This window comes from Zeugodacus cucurbitae, chromosome 2, assembly GCF_028554725.1.
Source record: "Zeugodacus cucurbitae isolate PBARC_wt_2022May chromosome 2, idZeuCucr1.2, whole genome shotgun sequence".
Classification (NCBI taxonomy): Eukaryota; Metazoa; Arthropoda; class Insecta; order Diptera; family Tephritidae; genus Zeugodacus; species Zeugodacus cucurbitae.
The window spans coordinates 36653757-36671172 of NC_071667.1; the positions used below are offsets into that span (position 1 = coordinate 36653757).

A 17416-nucleotide genomic window follows, 5' to 3' on the forward strand; every position below is an offset into this window, starting at 1 on the left:
CAATATACAATTTAAAATATTTACTCCATCGTAGAATTACCGTTGAAGAACCTCATAAAAGAAATGGTCCGGTACAATGCACTAACTGCCAAGAGTATGGGCATACCAAATCATATTGCACTCTACGCAGTGTTTGTGTGGTATGTGGTGATTTGCACCCAACATCAAAATGCACTCTTAAAAAAGAGGATACAAATAAAAAATGCAGTAACTGTGGAGGAAATCATACTGCTAACTACAGGGGCTGCCCTGTATATAAAGACTTGAAATCAAAATTGTCACTGGGAATTCAAGCTCGTCGTAACCAAATGTTGAATATCCCTCGTAACGAAAATGTAGTAATTACAGACCAGAGTTCGAAACCTGGTAATTCTAAGGATATCTTTGTCCAGGGAAGCTATGCAAATGTGGTAAAAGGCAACGCTGTGCAAATGCAACAACCGCAAAATCCACCAAGTGGAGGTATTGAAAATATGATTCTAAATCTGACTCAATGTATGACACAATTCATGTCTACGATGCAAAATATGATCCAAGATTTGATCAAATCTCAAAATCAAATGTTACAAACTTTATTATCTAAAAAATGAGTATACTAAATATTTGTATATGGAATGCCAACGGTGTAAACCAACACAAACTGGAGTTAATACGATTTCTGACTGAAAAAAACATAGATGTTATGCTGATATCAGAAACTCATTTAACAAATAAAAACAATTTCTTTATAGCGGGATATAGACTTCATGTTACAAATCATCCAGATGGAAAGGCGCATGGTGGAACAGCAGTATTGGTTAGAAATCGGCTAAACCACCATGCTTTAGAACCACATGCTACAGCGCAGCTACAAGCTACAACAATATCATTGAAAAATCGAGGCTCTGACCTCAATCTGACGGCTATATACTGTCCACCTCGTTTTACAGACTGCGAATTTAAAGATTTTTTTGGAACGCTAGGTCCAAGATTTCTAGCTGGTGGTGATTATAATGCAAAACACATGTACTGGGGTTCACGTCTTATTAATCCGAAAGGACGACAGCTGTACTACACTATTATAAATAAGCACAATAACCTTGATATAATATCTCCTGGTAAGCCGACATACTGGCCCAGTGATAGAAACAAAATACCAGACTTAATAGATTTTGCTGTAGTCAAAAATATAGATAGATCGCTAATAACAGCAGATACATGTACAGACTTATCTTCAGATCATTCTCCTGTACTAATAAAGTTATTCGAACAGCCCATGATAGTTGAGCCAAAAGTATCTCTAACATCTTTTAAAACTAACTGGTTGAAATATAGAAAATATATCAGTAGCCACATTAATATCGATTTAAAAATAAGTACAGGAAGAGACATTGATGAAAGCGTAATGGAATTCAATGATGTAATAACAAATGCAGCTGTCTTGGCAACACCTAAAAGAAAAGTTAAGTTTTTTAGAAACATGACTAATAATGAAATAGAAAAGCTTGTAAATGAGAAAAGGCAAGCGAGACGTGAATGGCAGTTAAGTCGTTCCCCTTCTACTCTGCGTCAACTGAAATCGGCTGCACGTAAGTTAAAAAAAGCACTTAAACGCGATGAAGAATACAATACTGAAAATTATATAAAGCACCTGTGTCCAAATTCTAGCAAGAAAAACTCCCTTTGGAAAGCCCAAAAGTATTTTAAGCCTCCAGTAGATTCCAAGATGCCTATAAGACAGTCGAATGGTAATTGGGCGCGCAGTAATGAGGAAAAGGCAAATTGCTTTGCAAATCACCTTGAAAAGGTTTTTCAACCCAATGTACCAAAAAACAACTTTAAGTTGCCAACTTTGCCCAATATTGCAAACGAGTCAAGCGTGTCTATTAGGACGTCTACTTATGAAATTATCAAGATCCTAAAAGAGCTAAATCCGAAAAAGTCTTCAGGACACGATAATATTACTCCAAAAATGTTAATTGAGTTGCCAAATATTGCTATATCAGTGCTCTCTTTGCTCTTTAATGCAATTCTTGGTTTCGGGTACTATCCAATTTCGTGGAAAAAGTCGCAGATCATCATGATAGATAAACCTGGAAAAGACTTAACACAACCATCTTCCTACAGACCAATAAGTCTCTTACCATGTCTTTCCAAAATAGTCGAAAAAGTTTTACTATCAAAAATGTCTCCTTTCCTCCACGAAAATAATATAATACCAACCCATCAATTCGGGTTTCGTGCTAAACATGGCACAGTAGAGCAAGTGAATAGAATTACAAACGAAATCAGGAAAGCATTCGAGCACAGAGAGTACTGTTCAGCTATTTTTCTCGATGTAGCTCAGGCGTTCGATAAGGTCTGGCATGAAGGCCTTTTATGGAAAATCAAAAACGTTTTACCTTACGAATTGCATAAAACATTGGAGTCATATTTAAGAAATAGGAAATTTACGGTTAAAGTAGCAGATTTTATATCAGAAGAACGAGCAATAAGGGCCGGTGTACCTCAGGGCAGTGTATTAGGCCCCACTCTGTACATAATATATACAGCAGACCTTCCAATAGCTAACAACGTATTGACATCCACTTTTGCGGATGACACAGCCATAGTAAGCCGAAACAAATGCCCTATTAGAGCATCAAGAGTATTAGAGGAGCACTTAACTTGTGTCGAAGAATGGCTAGCCAACTGGCGTATAAAAATTAATGAGCAAAAATGCAAGCATGTTACATTTTCTCTAAGGCCAGAAACATGTCGGACAATTAAAATAAACAATGTGCGAGTACCCCAAGCGAATGAAGTAACTTATCTTGGGATTCACCTGGATCGAAGGCTTACGTGGCGGAAACATATAGCGAGTAGAGTAACTTGCATGAAGTTAAGAGCAGCAAATTTAAATTGGCTTCTAAACAAAAATTCTAAACTTAGCCTAGACAACAAAGTCCTGTTATACAATGCAATCATAAAACCGATTTGGATGTATGGTATTCAACTGTGGGGTACGACCTGTGCAACCAACATTGATATAATTCAGAGATTCCAATCTAAAATGCTTAGAACAATAACGGGTTCACCATGGTACATGCGTAATGAAAATGTCCATAAGGATCTTGATATTCCTATGGTAAAGAAGGAAATAGAGGACAGCAGAAAGAAATATATTTCTAAACTTCGTGAACATCCAAACCCATTGGCAAACGCCTTGGTACATTCCAATCAAACTCGTTTAAAAAGAAGAGATCTACCTGCCTACTAAAGAGCAACGTTCTGCCAAAAAGCTCAAACACATTCTTGAGCTTACTTAGTTGTAAATAGATTTAAGATTTTAATACTTATTGTTAGGCTTTAAACAAAGCAGATTCAATAAATAAAGAAATATTGAAAAAAAAAAAAAAAATCTGAGTGCAGCTTCCATCTTCAATTTTTTATGTGAAATTTGGTGTTTCTGACGTTTTTTGTTATTAAGTTAACCCACTTCTAGTAGTTTTCAACCTAACCTTTGTATGGGAGGTGGGCGTGGTTATTATCCGATTTCATTTTTGGACTGTATTAAGAAGTGGCTAAAGAAAACGTCTGCAGAAAGTTTGGTTTAAATAGCTCTATTGGTTTGCGAGATATGAACAAAAAACCTATTTGGGGGCGGGGCCACGCCCACTTCCCAAAAAAAATTATTACATAATAGTGCGATCCTTTGTACCAGATTTTATTTCCATAGCTTTATTTATGGCTTAGTTATGACACTTTATGTGTTTTCGGTTTTCGAAATTTTGTGGGCGTGGTAGTGGTCCGATTACGCTCATTTTCGAACTTAACCTTCTTATGGTGACAAGAAATACGTCTTCCAAGTTTCATTAAGATATCTCAATTTTTACTCAAGTTACAGCTTGCACGGACGGACGGACAGACAGACATCCGGATTTAAACTTTTCTCGTCACCTCTCGTAGCAACTTTGTTGCTACATCTATACTAATTATATAAAATCGCTTATATGAAAAATGTTTGTAACGGCTAATCTCCTAAAGTTCTGAAGCGATTTTTATAATTTTTTTTTTAAATTAAGCATTTGCTCTAGGCTCGCGAGTGGCATACTTATTTTTTTAATTTTCCGAAATCAAATCCTTTTTCTTTCGGGTTGAAGTTTTTGAAAAATCAAAAATATTGCAAGCATAAGGTTTTTCGTTCACCAAACGCAGTCTACAGCAAAGCGCGCTTTGTGTGTGTGCTCTTTATCGTTTGCGGCACGCACTCTCTCTCTCTTCCATCTCTGCACATCTTTTCCAGCATAACTTAATGAAGTAAAGTACATACATATGTATGCACTCTCTCTCTTCCATCTCTCGCATCTTTTACTACATAACATATTGAAGTAAAGTACAAAGCAAAAAAGTTTGCATATATAAATGATCGCAGAACAAGTGAAATAACGCTAAACAGCACAATCAAATGCTCACATAAATTGCCGTATCTATGCATGTATGTACATATGTAAATACGGTGTCAACTATATTTACTTTGTTTTACAGTTACTTATTTTGCAGCAACGCACCGTTGCTTGAATTGCTTTTCTTATTGTCTTTGTACTTTTTTCTAACAAAACACATCTATCTTCTTCTTCTATATAAATAAAAATGGATCTTCGAAATGTATGTACGCCCATAACTTTCGAACGATTGCACCAAATCCGATGATTTTTGGTTTTATGAATTCTTTATTGTTAGGACAAGGTTTGTATGTTGGAAAATTATAAAAAATTAAACAGTGAAGTATTAAAAAACGCATTCAAGAAAAATTAATTAAAAATGAATCGCAAAATGTGTTGCTAAGCGCATATCTCGAGAACAGCTGAACCGATTTCGCTAATTCTTTTTTTGCAATATTCCTTGAAGTATAAGGTCCTGAAAAAGTCTAAAATCCACACTTTTTTAAATTCTCATACAAACAATTTCTAATCTATAGATATAAAAATGAATTGCTGTTCGTTAGTCTCACAAAAAGTCGAGAACGGCCAAACCGATCTGGCTAATTGAAGTCTTGAAATATTCGAGGAAGGGCAGGAAAGGTTCAGAAATTAAGTAAATATGGAAAAATTGCGAGGAAGATAATAAAAAGAGCATTTTATTTGAATTGACAACAAAAATATGAAAAAAGAAAACAAATAATTATAACATTTTGAAGGTTGTCATTGTTGCTTTGTTGAAATATTTTTGTCAGTGTTTAACTGTATAAGGTTGTGTCGCTAGCCCTAAACAATTTGTAACAAATAAGAAAAGGCTAAGTGCAACCGAACATTATTTTTTTTAAGAAAACACACAATTTGACCCATATATTCGGCATAAAGTCCAATATAAAATCATCATATAAAGTATATGAGGGCTGATGTAATTCCTGAACCAATTTCTCTCATTTTCACCACTAATGTTAACGGGGCAACTTGGCAACTGTTAGTAGGCAAACCGACGTCACATTCGGCCTTGAAATTATTCCTAAATTGCAAATCGAAGAAACACCAGTCTGCAAAATCGTCAAAAGTAGCGCTATAGCGAAGATTTTCCAGATATTCATGAAGTCGCTGGAGGCACTGCGAAAGACTTCAAAAGATTTACGCGACAACCAAAACTTTTTTGGTGGAGCCATGATTCTGTTGGCAGGTGATTTACGCCAGACTCTTCCAATTATTCCTGGATAATCGCATGATTAAAATCATCTACTTTATGGCGACACATAAAGATTCGCCAATAAACAACTAAAATACCACTAATTTTGCAACAATATCAAATTGCGATTGTAGAAGCAGTTGGAAATGGTAGAGTCCCAGTTGACACCTCAATGGATTAATAACATTTCCAACATATTTCTTGACATGAAACCACAATATGATAACCATAAATGATTGCTTGAATGACCTACAGTGGCTCACAGCTTATTTCGTGTAAGCAACATTTTTGATAATATATATATATTAGAGGTGTTCTACGTTATATGGAGATTTTTGAAATAGTGTTTTAAGTTAACAGAATGGGCTAATTTCTTTCCTTTTTATGTAAAAATGTTTAAAAAAAAAATTTGGGGACAATCGGATGATGGGAAGACGGCGCGGAAACGTTTTTAAATTAAAAATTGCCTTCCTATAGGAAAAAACAAGTTTTATGTATTCAAGAATCAATTTTTCTTTTAGTGTATTTATTAAATGAATATGTATGCTTTAATATGTCTCAACTAGCACGATATAAAGAATAATTTTAATAATATTTTGTTCTTATTTCGAGTGAAAAAACGGTAAATAATATTTTTTTATCGTACCATCGTCGTAACTGTCGATTGCTTTATTTTTGCAACATGAACCAGCAATATTTGCAAAAATAAAAAACGTACGACTGCAGACTTTGGTAACGGTATTTTTGGGCAGCGAAATAAAACGGTAAATGGACTGTGTTCTTTTTAATACGCTTTTATTAGCTTCACTTGTTTCAATAATTGTCACTCTCGTTTGTTTGGCATTTGAAATCAGATGTGTTAATTTGTGCGAAATTGTGATTATTTAATCAAAAACAGAAATGAGTGAATTACCAGCAACTGCGAGTACATTACATATACAAACACGACAACGTTCTGAACAAGTTGTGAATATTGAACGAATTGGAAGAATTTCTCATCAGATAACAGGTGCTAAACTACCATCGAACAAACAAGTACTGCAATTACTATTTTACAACATTAGATTTGTGTATCGGCAATTGAGAGAAAGTGCAAAATTAACAATAAATGCTGTATTAATATTTTGGCAACAAGCTCGAATTCCGACAAAGGATGTAGCTAGGTGTGTCGATAAATTCGAATCTCTGTACAAATTATGGCAGAAGATTCAAAAAACCGTACCAAATAAGAGATCTGATGCTCAGAAAAAAATTGTTGAAGACTTTTCTGCAGAATTGGATAATTTGTTTGACATTGCTCATAGAGATGCCTTACAAAACATGCGTATTAGCGAAGACAAGGAATTTTTGATTCTACAAAGACAAAAAGGTCGGCCTGGTAGCATGGCCGGTGCTGACATGGTATTGTATCGGCGACAAGTTGAGTTGACAAATTGAGAAAGAAATGTCTAGGAAAAGGAAACATCAACAAATGTCGGAAGTGAATCGTAAGTTTATCAAATGAAATTAATTTTATTTATAGTGGTAATGGTCAATTTTAAAATGATATTGTGTAGTCGAACTCAACGAACTCGACGATTTTGGTATGGACTATGAAGAAGATATTGGTGACAGTGAGCCTGAAGTAGCGGAAACCAATGTGAAAAAAAATACAAAACACACTGCTTCAACTTGTACTAACAGGGGAAGAAAACATTTTATCACACCGCGATTGCTTTCAGCACTTGATAGCGCCAAAGTAAGCGATGGAAAGGCGATGCACATTCTGATGACGACTGCAGAAGCATTGGGCCATTGCACTAGCGACTTGGTAGTCAATCGTTCTACTCTCCATAGACTGAGGGAAGAGCATCGCAGAAAAGAATCACAGAGGATTCAAGAGAGTTTTATTGACAAAGTATACCATGATTGAAAATATACGTATAGGTTATTTAAATACTAATAATATCCTATTCTAGCTAAGTGATACACAAGCAATGGTCGTCCACTGGGATGGTAAAGTATTGCCAGATCTAATTGGAAAAATAAAAGTTGAGCGAATTGCAGTGCTTGTTAGTTATAATGGCGAATCCAAATTTCTAGGCGCTCCAAAACTTATATCTGCCACTGGTGAAGATATAGCTACAGCCGTTTTTGATACACTTAGTAAATGGAATATTTTAGATCGCGTAGAAGGCATGTCTTTTGACACCACGTCCACTAATACTGGTCCAATAAATGGAGCATGCGCTCAATTGCAACGCATGTTAGGAAGAAATTTGTTGACGTTACCATGCCGTCACCACATTCTAGAAATATACTTGCGTAGTGTATTCGACCTGCATATCAAAGTGACTCAAGCACCAGAAGTCTCAATTTTCGAGAGATTTGCCAAAGCCTGGCCAAATATTGACACTTCATCATTTAAGAGTGGGCTCGACTGTGAAGATATAAAATCTCATATAAGTGATGGCATCTGCAATGACATCAAACAATTTTGTCATTCACAATTACAAAAAACGTTTGTTCGTGCTGACCACGAAGAATTTTTACGTCTAGTACTTACATTTCTTGGTGACAATGGTGGTAAATTTAAAACTCCCGGAGTTACAAGTCATGCACGTTGGATGTCAAAGGGAATATATTCCTTGAAAATATTTCTGTTTCGTGATCAATTTCACTTGAGTAAAGCTGAATTAAAAGGTTTAAGTCACATTTGCGTTTTTTTAGTGCGTTTATATATAAAAGCTTGGTACAAATGCTCCAATGCAATTACCTCTCCCCTGCAGGATTTAAGCTTTGTAAAAGAATGTATTAATTATGAAAAAGTGAACCCAAGTATTTCTTCGGAATTGCTGAGAAAAATGCAACAACACATGTGGTATTTGTCAGAGGAAAACGTCGCAATGGCTTTCTTTGATTTCAATGTTTCAGTAGATGTTAAGAAAAAATGGTAAAAAATTTAAAATCAGAAGAGCCAACTTATAAACTACAAAACAATCGCAAAATAAAAAAATTAAGTGACTTAGGCAATTCGGATTTAAGCGAATTTGTATCCAAAAGAACTTTAACATTTTTTACGAAGTACAAGTTGTCAACAAACTTTTTGTATTTGGATCCAGAGTCTTGGGAAACAAACGAGGAATTTCAAAATGGTCGCACAATATGCCACAAATTGCTTGTTACTAATGATACAGCGGGAAGAGGTATTAAATTTATAAAGGATTTCAATACTATTCTTACAAATAAAGAAGAAGAAAAACAGTTCCTCCTTCAAGTTGTTGAAGAATACAAAAAAAAATATAAGTCCTATAAAAAATCAGAATTAATTTAAGTTTTAATATTTCTAGATGTATTAAATAAATTGATATGAACAAAAATATTTTCTTGAAGTAGTAGTTTTAAGTTAATATAATGAAAAAAATTGGAGAAAAATAATACACTAAAAGAAAAATTGATTCTTGAATACATAAAACTTGTTTTTTCCTATAGGAAGGCAATTTTTAATTTAAAAACGTTTCCGCGCCGTCTTCCCATCATCCGATTGTCCCCAAATTTTTTTTTAAACATTTTTACATAAAAAGGAAAAAAATAACCCATTCTGTAAACATAGAATACATTTTGAATTTTAAGGACAGGTCTAATATATATATATATATTTGGCGTAGGAACCGCTTTAAGCGATTATAGCCGAATCCACCAGAGCGCGCCACTCATTCCTCCTTTTTGCTTTTTGGCGCCAACTGGAAACACCAAGTGAAGCCAGGTCACTTTGCACTTGGTCTTTCCACCGGAGTGGAGGTCGTCCTCTTCCGCGGCTTCCTCCAGCGGGTACTGCATCGAATACTTTCAGAGCTGGAGTGTTTTCTTCCATCCGTACAACATGACCTAGCCAGCGTAGCCGCTGTCTTTTTATTCGCTGAACTATGTCAATGTCGTCGTAAAAATCGTACAGCTCATCGTTCCATCGTCTGCGGTATTCGCCGTTGCCAATGTTTAGAGGACCATAAATCTTGCGCAAAACCTTTCTCTCGAAAACCCCAAGAGTCGTCTCATCGGATGTTGTCATCGTCCACGCTTCAGCGCCATACATCAGGACGGGAATAATGAGCGACTTATAGAGTTTGATTTTGGTTCGTCGAGAGAGGACTTTACTTTTCAATTGCCTATTCAGTCCAAAGTAGCACCTGTTGGCAAGAGTGATTCTGCGTTGGATTTCAAGGCTGACATTGTTGGTGTTGTTAATGCTGGTTCCCAGATAAACGAAATTATCTACAACTTCAAAGTTATGACTGTCAACAGTGACGTGGGAGCCAAGACGCGAGTGCGCTGACTGTTTGTTTGATGACAGGAGATATTTCGTCTTGTCCTCATTCACCACCAGACCCATACGCTTCGCTTCTTTATCTAGTCTGGAAAATGCAGAACAAACGGCGCGGTTGTTGCTTCCGATGATATCAATATCATCGGCATACGCCAGGAGCTGTACACTCTTGTAGAAGATTGTACCCTCTCTATTTAGTTCTGCAGCTCGTATTATTTTTTCCAGCAATAGATTGAAGAAGTCGCACGATAGTGAGTCACCCTGTCTGAAGCCTCGTTTGGTATCGAACGGCTCGGAGAGGTCCTTCCCGATCCTGACGGAGCTTTTGGTGTTGCTCAACGTCAGCTTACATAGCCGTATTAGTTTTGCAGGGATACCAAATTCAGACATCGCGGCATAAAGGCAGCTCCTTTTCGTGCTATCGAAGGCAGCTTTAAAATCGATAAAAAGATGGTGAGTATCGATTCTTCTCTCTCGGGTCTTTTCCAAGATTTGGCGCATGGTGAATATCTGGTCCATTGTGGATTTTCCAGGTCTAAAGCCGCACTGATAAAGTCCAATCAGTTCGTTGACGGTGGGCTTTAGTCTTTCACACAATACGCTCGACAAAACCTTATATGCGATATTGAGGAGACTTATACCACGGTAGTTGACGCAGATTGTGGGGTCTCCCTTCTTATGGATTGGGCAGAGCACACTAAGATTCCAATCGTCAGGCATGCTTTCTTCCGACCATATTCTACAAAGAAGCTGATGCATGCACCTTATCAGTTCTTCGCCGCCGTATGTGAATAGCTCGGCCGGTAATCCATCAGCCCCCGCCGCTTTGTTGTTCTTCAAGCGGGTAATTGCTATTCGAATTTCTTCATGGTCGGGTAATGGAACATCTATTCCATCGTCATCGATTGGGGAATCGGGTTCGCCATCTCCTGGTGTTGTACTTTCACTGCCATTGAGCAGGTCGGAGAAGTGTTCCCTCCATAATCCCAGTGTGCTCTGGACATCCGTTACCAGATTACCTTCTCGGTCCCTACATGATAATGCTCCGGTCTTGAAACCTTCTGTTAATCGCCTCATCTTTTCATAAAATTTTCGAGCATTACCCATGTCGGCCAGCTTTTCAAGCTTTTCATACTCACGCATTTCGGCCTCTTTCTTTTTACGTCTGCAAATGCGTCTCGCTTCCCTCTTCAGTTCTCGATATCTATCCCACCCCAAACGTGTTGTGGTCGATCGCAACGTTGCGAGGTGGGCAGTCTGTTTTCTCTCCACTGCGGAACGACAATTCTCATCGTACCAACTGGTTTTTTTGCGTTGCCGGAGACCAATTGTTTCGGCTGCAGTGGTATGCAATGAGTTTGAGATGCCGTTCCACAGCTCCCTTATATCGAGATGCTGATGAGTGCTCTCAGAGAGCAGGAGTGCAAGTCGAGTAGAAAATCGTTCGGCTGTCGGTTGTGATTGCAGCTTTTCGACGTCGAACCTTCCTTGTGTTTGTTGACGGGCGTTCTTTGCTGCACAGAGGCGAGTGCGTATCTTTGCTGCTACTAGATAATGGTCCGAGTCAATGTTTGGTCCTCGGAGCGTACGCACGTCTAAAACACTGGAGACATGTCTTCCGTCTATCACAACGTGATCGATTTGATTGCGCGTGTTTCGATCAGGGGACAGCCACGTTGCTTGATGAATTTTTTTATGCTGGAATCTGGTACTACAGACAACCATATTTCGGGCCCCAGCGAAGTCGATCAGCCTCAGGCCGTTTGGCGATGTTTCGTCATGGATGCTGAATTTTCCGACTGTTGTGCCAAAGACACCTTCTTTACCCACCCTGGCGTTAAAATCGCCAAGCACGATTTTGACATCATGGCGGGGGCAGCGCTCATAGGTGCATTCTAGGCGCTCATAGAAAGCATCTTTGGTCACATCGTCCTTCTCTTCCGTTGGGGCGTGGGCGCAAATAAGCGATATGTTGAAGAACCTCGCTTTGATGCGGATTGTGGCAAGACGTTCATCCACCGGGGTGAATGCCAGGACTCGGCGACGTAGTCTCTCTCCCACCACAAATCCAAAACCGAATTTGCGCTCCTTTATATGGCCGCTGTAGTAGATGTCACAAGGACCCACCTTCTTCCGTCCTTGTCCCGTCCATCGCACTTCTTGGACGGCGGTGATGTCAGCCTTTAGTTGTATGAGGACATCAACCAGCTGGGCAAAGGCACCTTCCCAATTAAGAGTCCGGACATTAAAGGTGCATGCCCTCAAATCATGATCCTTAGTACGTTTGCAGGGGTCGTCATCAAAAGGGGGGTTTCTCATCCGAGGCTCGGTGTTTGTTTTCATTGGGGAGATTTTTTTTTATGTGGTGGGTCCCAAGCCCCACGCACAACCGCACAAGCGGGCTTCGCCTTCTCACTTTAGCTCGCCTCCAAACGGATGTCTGTTAGCTACCCAGGGGATACTTGGTCTAAAACCGGAAGTCGTGAGCTGCTTGAGTCATATGCAAAAGAATCGTTCCTGACCACTCCCAAGTGAATGGCAATCAGAAACTTTCCTCACTTACGTGAACTTCTACATATGACCCCATCCCCCACTGATAATACTGATATGAAATTAATATTTTTTGCTCTGAACTAAATGAACGAATGATGCAATTATATTGATAATTTAGTTTTAAATACAAAACATGTAAAAAAATTTACAAAGGTATTCAAATTCAATATTTTATTAAACAAAAACCAAAAACACTCATAATTCATGGGTCACAGCTTATTTCGTGTGTTGATTTTCGTTCAAGTGATACATGGAAATAACGGATGCAGAAAACTAACGGTAAATCAAAGTGTGAACTATGAATACTTAAGAAGCAGTTTATGTTTCAAGTATAAGTATTCATTTTTATATGGAGGATATTATAGATTCCAGTTCAAATTGAATAGGTACGCATACATAAGATAGGTCAGCTATACAAAATAAAGTAGTGCACCAAATTTACGCTAAGGCGGTACGAAGTTCGCCGGGTCTGCTAGTACAAAATATCGTACATATAAATCGTACAAAATATACATATACATATATCGTATTATATACATAAATGTGTTAAAGCAAACCAAGTGAAACAAAAAAAAAAACAAATCATAAATTATATACACATGCTATCCAAGCTTACCAAAGTGAAGTGAGTGAACCTAAAAAAGTGTCTCTTCGAGAGAGAGAAAAAAAATATATATATTACATACATTTGTACAATATATCTATATACATATGCATACAGGTAGAAAAATAATAAAATAAAACAAGCGGGCGCTAAATCAATTTAACTTCGGCAAACATCACGGGCGCGAAAAAAAAAAACAAGTAAGGAAGGGCTTAGTTCGGGTGTAACCGAACATTTCATACTCTCGCAATTTATTTATTTAATTTTATTAATACAACACACAATGTTATCGACATGTTTGTCATATATATGGTATAAAGTCCCTTGAAATTTGGAAACCCTGAAATTAGGTCTATGAGAACTAGGTAAAGTTATGATCCGATTCCACTAAATTTTGGCACGGAGACATATTATTAGAAGAAAAATATTCTCTCTGAATTTCTTCAAAATTGCTGAGAGACTAATCTATATTTTCGATTAAAAATGGGTTAGAAGCACTGAGGTCCTCATGTTCGATATATGGAGCCTTGAATACTTATGGTTCAATTGCGGAGATTTTTAGAATGACGATGCCACACTATAAATGCAATATTTGTGCAAAGTTGTAATCCGATATCTCACTAGTACTTACTTTATATATTGCAACGTAAACGATTCAGATTGACTTCACCATTCTGGTATATTAGGAAGTAGCGAAAGTAATTTCATTGAACATAGTAGTTTCTGAGATATGGTTTTAAGTGGGCGGAGCTACACCCATTTAAACTTTTGTATATCAATTTGAGTTCAGCCCTTCTGTAACATCTTTATAATGCAATTTAAGGTTTGTTGTGTTTTTCGTTACTGAAATAAAGCATTTTTGGTATGTAATTTTCAACATAATATTTGTATGGTAGGTAGGCATGGTTATAATCCGACTTTCTCCATTTTTGGACTGCATAAAGGAATACCTAAAAAACGATTCTAGTGATTTTGGTTGATACAGCTCTCGTAGTTTACGAGATATGTACAAAAAAAATTACAAAATAATTACATCCTTTGTCCCCAAATATATTTCATAACTTTATTTACGACTTAGTTATGGCAGTTTATATTTTTTTCGGTTTTCGCCATTGTGTGGGCGTGGCAGTGGTCCGATTTCTCCCATTTTCAATGCCAACCAATGTCTCATGGTGCCAAGGAATATGTGTACTAAGTTTCATTTAAATATCTCCATTTTTACTCAAGTTATCGCTTGCACAGACGGACGGAAGGACAGGCATCCGGACTTCAAATCTACTCGTTACCCTGAACACTTTGTAATATATAACCCCATATCTAACTCGTTTAGTTTTAAGTGACAAAAGTTGCGAGGGTGTAAAAATTAGTAATGCACAAAAAATTCGTTCATTTGGCTGAATTTACCAAATTTGAATTGCTAATGGTGGCCAAAACTGACCGATTTTTGCTATTGTGAATGCTAATTGATACAAAGAAAAAGGAAAAACGTAAACAAATGATTTATGATTTTATTTTTTTTTTTCAAATAAAATAAGTGCGAATATATTAACAATAACTAATTTTAATGATTTTAGATTGCAGAAAGAAAAAAGAGAACAGTTTTAAGAACCACAACGATAAGATTTATTTACTTTTTTTAATGAATAAGCAGATTTCTCAACCAGCTGTCTAAATGCACAAGTCTGCCGTTTGTCACCTTGAAATTTCAATGCGCAATAGCATTTCTTAAGACGCATTAATTCTGCTCGTCTGTCACTGTTATACGCTAGTAAGATTGATGCTTCCATCTCAACGCTCAATAGGGTTGAATAAGCATCTACAAGAACAAAATACTAATGTAAAGAAAGTGGGTCAAAACCTTACTCCTGCTAAATCTGCAGCAGAGGCAACCTCAAAGAGGATGCGAGAAGAAAAGCAAACCCTCTCTCTAAACAATAGAAAGGATATGCCGAAAGAAGTTAACTCGGTCACTGTCAAGGACAAACAGAAAAAGACAAAAGAAAAGAAGAAGATCCATAGGGTTCCGTATGCAGATGCCCTTGTAAGAGATGACGACATGACGTATAGTGAAATAAAGGCAGTTAAAATAGACCTTAATAAAGAAACCTTACAACAACTGGGCGAGAATTTGTCGCGAATTAGGAAAACAGCGAAAGGGGATATTCTGCTTGAGCTAAAAGGTCACAAAAAGAAAGTACGAATATGTACAAAGAGAAAATTTTCAAAGTCCTTGGCAACGAGGTGGACATAAAGTTCTAACCGAAGAGAAAATAGTACACATTCGTGATGTTGATGATGTTACTACAAAAGACGATATAGTGAAAGGTATCCGATCACAACGCAAATAAATTCCTACGAAAGTTCCATCAAGAACATAAGAAAAGCGAAACAAAACCCGTGGATATGCGAATACAATTAACAAAGCTGGAAGTAAAAAAATGTACCGTGAAAACAACGTTGTTAAACAAACGTGTACGAGATGAAAATTGAGGACGTAATAATCTGCGAATTATTTAGAGATTTACGATCCATTTAGAGATTTTCAGATAACAACACCTAATATACTAGCAGGAGACTTCAACGCATGGGCCCTGGAATGGGCGAAATACTTTGCTCAAAGCTGTCTAACTACTTGACGTGGAACTGTTTAACACGGGAACCAAGAATACTTTTGAATTGGATATTAAGAATGGATATGGCTCAATAATAATTGGCATTTACCTACATATGTGCAATAAACACACATAATGACCATCAGGTCATAATGATGGACGGTGGCAATAGTAATAAATGTAAAGAGAACAAGTAAGGAAGGGCTAAGTTCGGGTGTAGCCGAACATTTTATACTCTCGCAATTTATTTATTTGACTTTATTTATATTAATAATAAAAAATTTGACCCACATATTCGTCATATATATTGCATAAAATCCATTGAAAGTTGGAAACCATAATATTAGGTTAGAATCACCGAGGCCCTCGTGTTCGATATATGGGGCCTTAAAAACCTATGGTCCGATTTTCGGCGATTTTTAGAATGGGGCTGCCACACTATAAACATAGTATTTGTGCAAAGCTCTGCACCGATATCTTCACTAGTGCTTACTTTATATATTGTAAAGTAAGCGATTCAGATCGTCTTCAAAGTTCTGGAATATAGGAAGTAGGCGCGGTTGTGAAGCGATTTGGCCTATTTTCACAACATATCATTGGGATGTAAGGAAACTATTATAAACCAAGTTTCATTGAAATCGGTCGAGTAGTTCCTGAGATATGGTTTTTGACCCCATTTTCCATTTTATAAATAATCTGAGTGCAGCTCCTATCTGCCATTGCTTATGTGAAATTTAGTGTTTCTGACGTTTTTTGTTATTAAGTTAACCCACTTCTAGTAGTTTTCAACCTAACCTTTGTATGGGAGGTGGGCGTGGTTATTATCCGATTTCTTTCATTTTTGGACTGTATAAGGAAATGGCTAAAAGAAACGACTGCAGAAAGTTTGGTTTATATAGTTTTTTTGGTTTGCAAGATATATGCATAAACTCTATTTGGGGACGGGGTCACGCCCATTTTTTAAAAAAAATTACATCCAAATGTGCCCCTCCCTAATGCGAGCCTATATTCCAAATTTTGTTTTCATATCTTTATTTATGGCTTAGTTATGATACTGTATAGGTTTTCGGTTTCCGCCATTTTGTGGGCGTTGCAGTATACCGATTTTGCCCATTTGCGAAAGCAACCTCCTCAGGGTGCCAAGGAATGTGTGTTCCAAGTTTCATTAAGATATCTTAATTTTTACTCAAGTTATCGCTTGCACGGACAGACGGACAGACAGACAGACATCCGGATTTCAAATCCACTCGTCATACTGATCATTTATATATATATAACCCCATATCTAACTCTTTTCTTTCTGGGTGACACAAACAACCGTTATGTGAACAAAACTATAATACTCTGTGCAACATGTTGCGAGAGTATAAAAATGAACTGAGCTATTGATTTTCTGATGTTCTCAGCATTAGGGTCGTCGGTTCCAGAAATGAATAATGGATCTGGTTGCTTTCGTGGGCGTGCGATTTCGAAATTATTTTGCAGTTCCAACCATTTCGTGTTTATGTTGTCACTCATTTCATTTACAAAATTGTGCAAGACGCAAGAACATTTTATTATTGATATTGCGTTTTTAATATCGTTGTCAATTTCTTTCCCTATCCTTCTAAATCTTGCTTTTAGGTGACCAAATGCGTTTTCCACAACCCTTCGAGATTTAAATAAGTTGTAATTAAAACAAGTAAGGAAGGGCTAAGTTCGGGTGTA

The 17416-nt window shown here is 37.1% G+C and overlaps 2 protein-coding genes across 10 annotated transcripts in view; both read left to right on the forward strand.

Moving 5' to 3' along the window:
- The window catches only part of LOC105219969 (uncharacterized), an 833969-nt gene that overhangs the window by 685916 nt on the left and 130637 nt on the right, over window positions 1-17416 (forward strand). Inside the window, exon 14 of one of the 9 annotated variants that reach the window (XM_054225506.1) lies at window positions 14672-15855. The exons of the other annotated variants lie outside the window; for them this stretch is intronic. Within the exon in view, the coding sequence (XP_054081481.1) occupies window positions 14672-14737 (66 nt within the window). The 3' untranslated portion in view covers window positions 14738-15855. Of the gene's footprint in view, window positions 1-14671; window positions 15856-17416 lie in introns of those variants that run through there. 9 annotated transcript variants of the gene reach the window in all.
- Window positions 7095-8709, forward strand: LOC128919891 (uncharacterized). The gene is made up of 2 exons (XM_054225510.1): window positions 7095-7534; window positions 7596-8709. The coding sequence occupies exons 1-2, from the start codon at window positions 7223-7225 to the stop codon at window positions 8571-8573; spliced, it is 1290 nt and encodes a 429-aa protein (XP_054081485.1). The 5' UTR covers window positions 7095-7222; the 3' UTR covers window positions 8574-8709.

Coding starts and splice junctions, on each gene's coding strand:
- LOC128919891 (XM_054225510.1), top strand. CDS start 7,223: ATGGACTATGAAGAAGATATTGGTGACAGTGAGCCTGAAGTAGCGGAA. Junction 7,535..7,595: donor AAGAGAGTTTTATTGACAAA/GTATACCATGAT, acceptor ATCCTATTCTAG/CTAAGTGATACACAAGCAAT.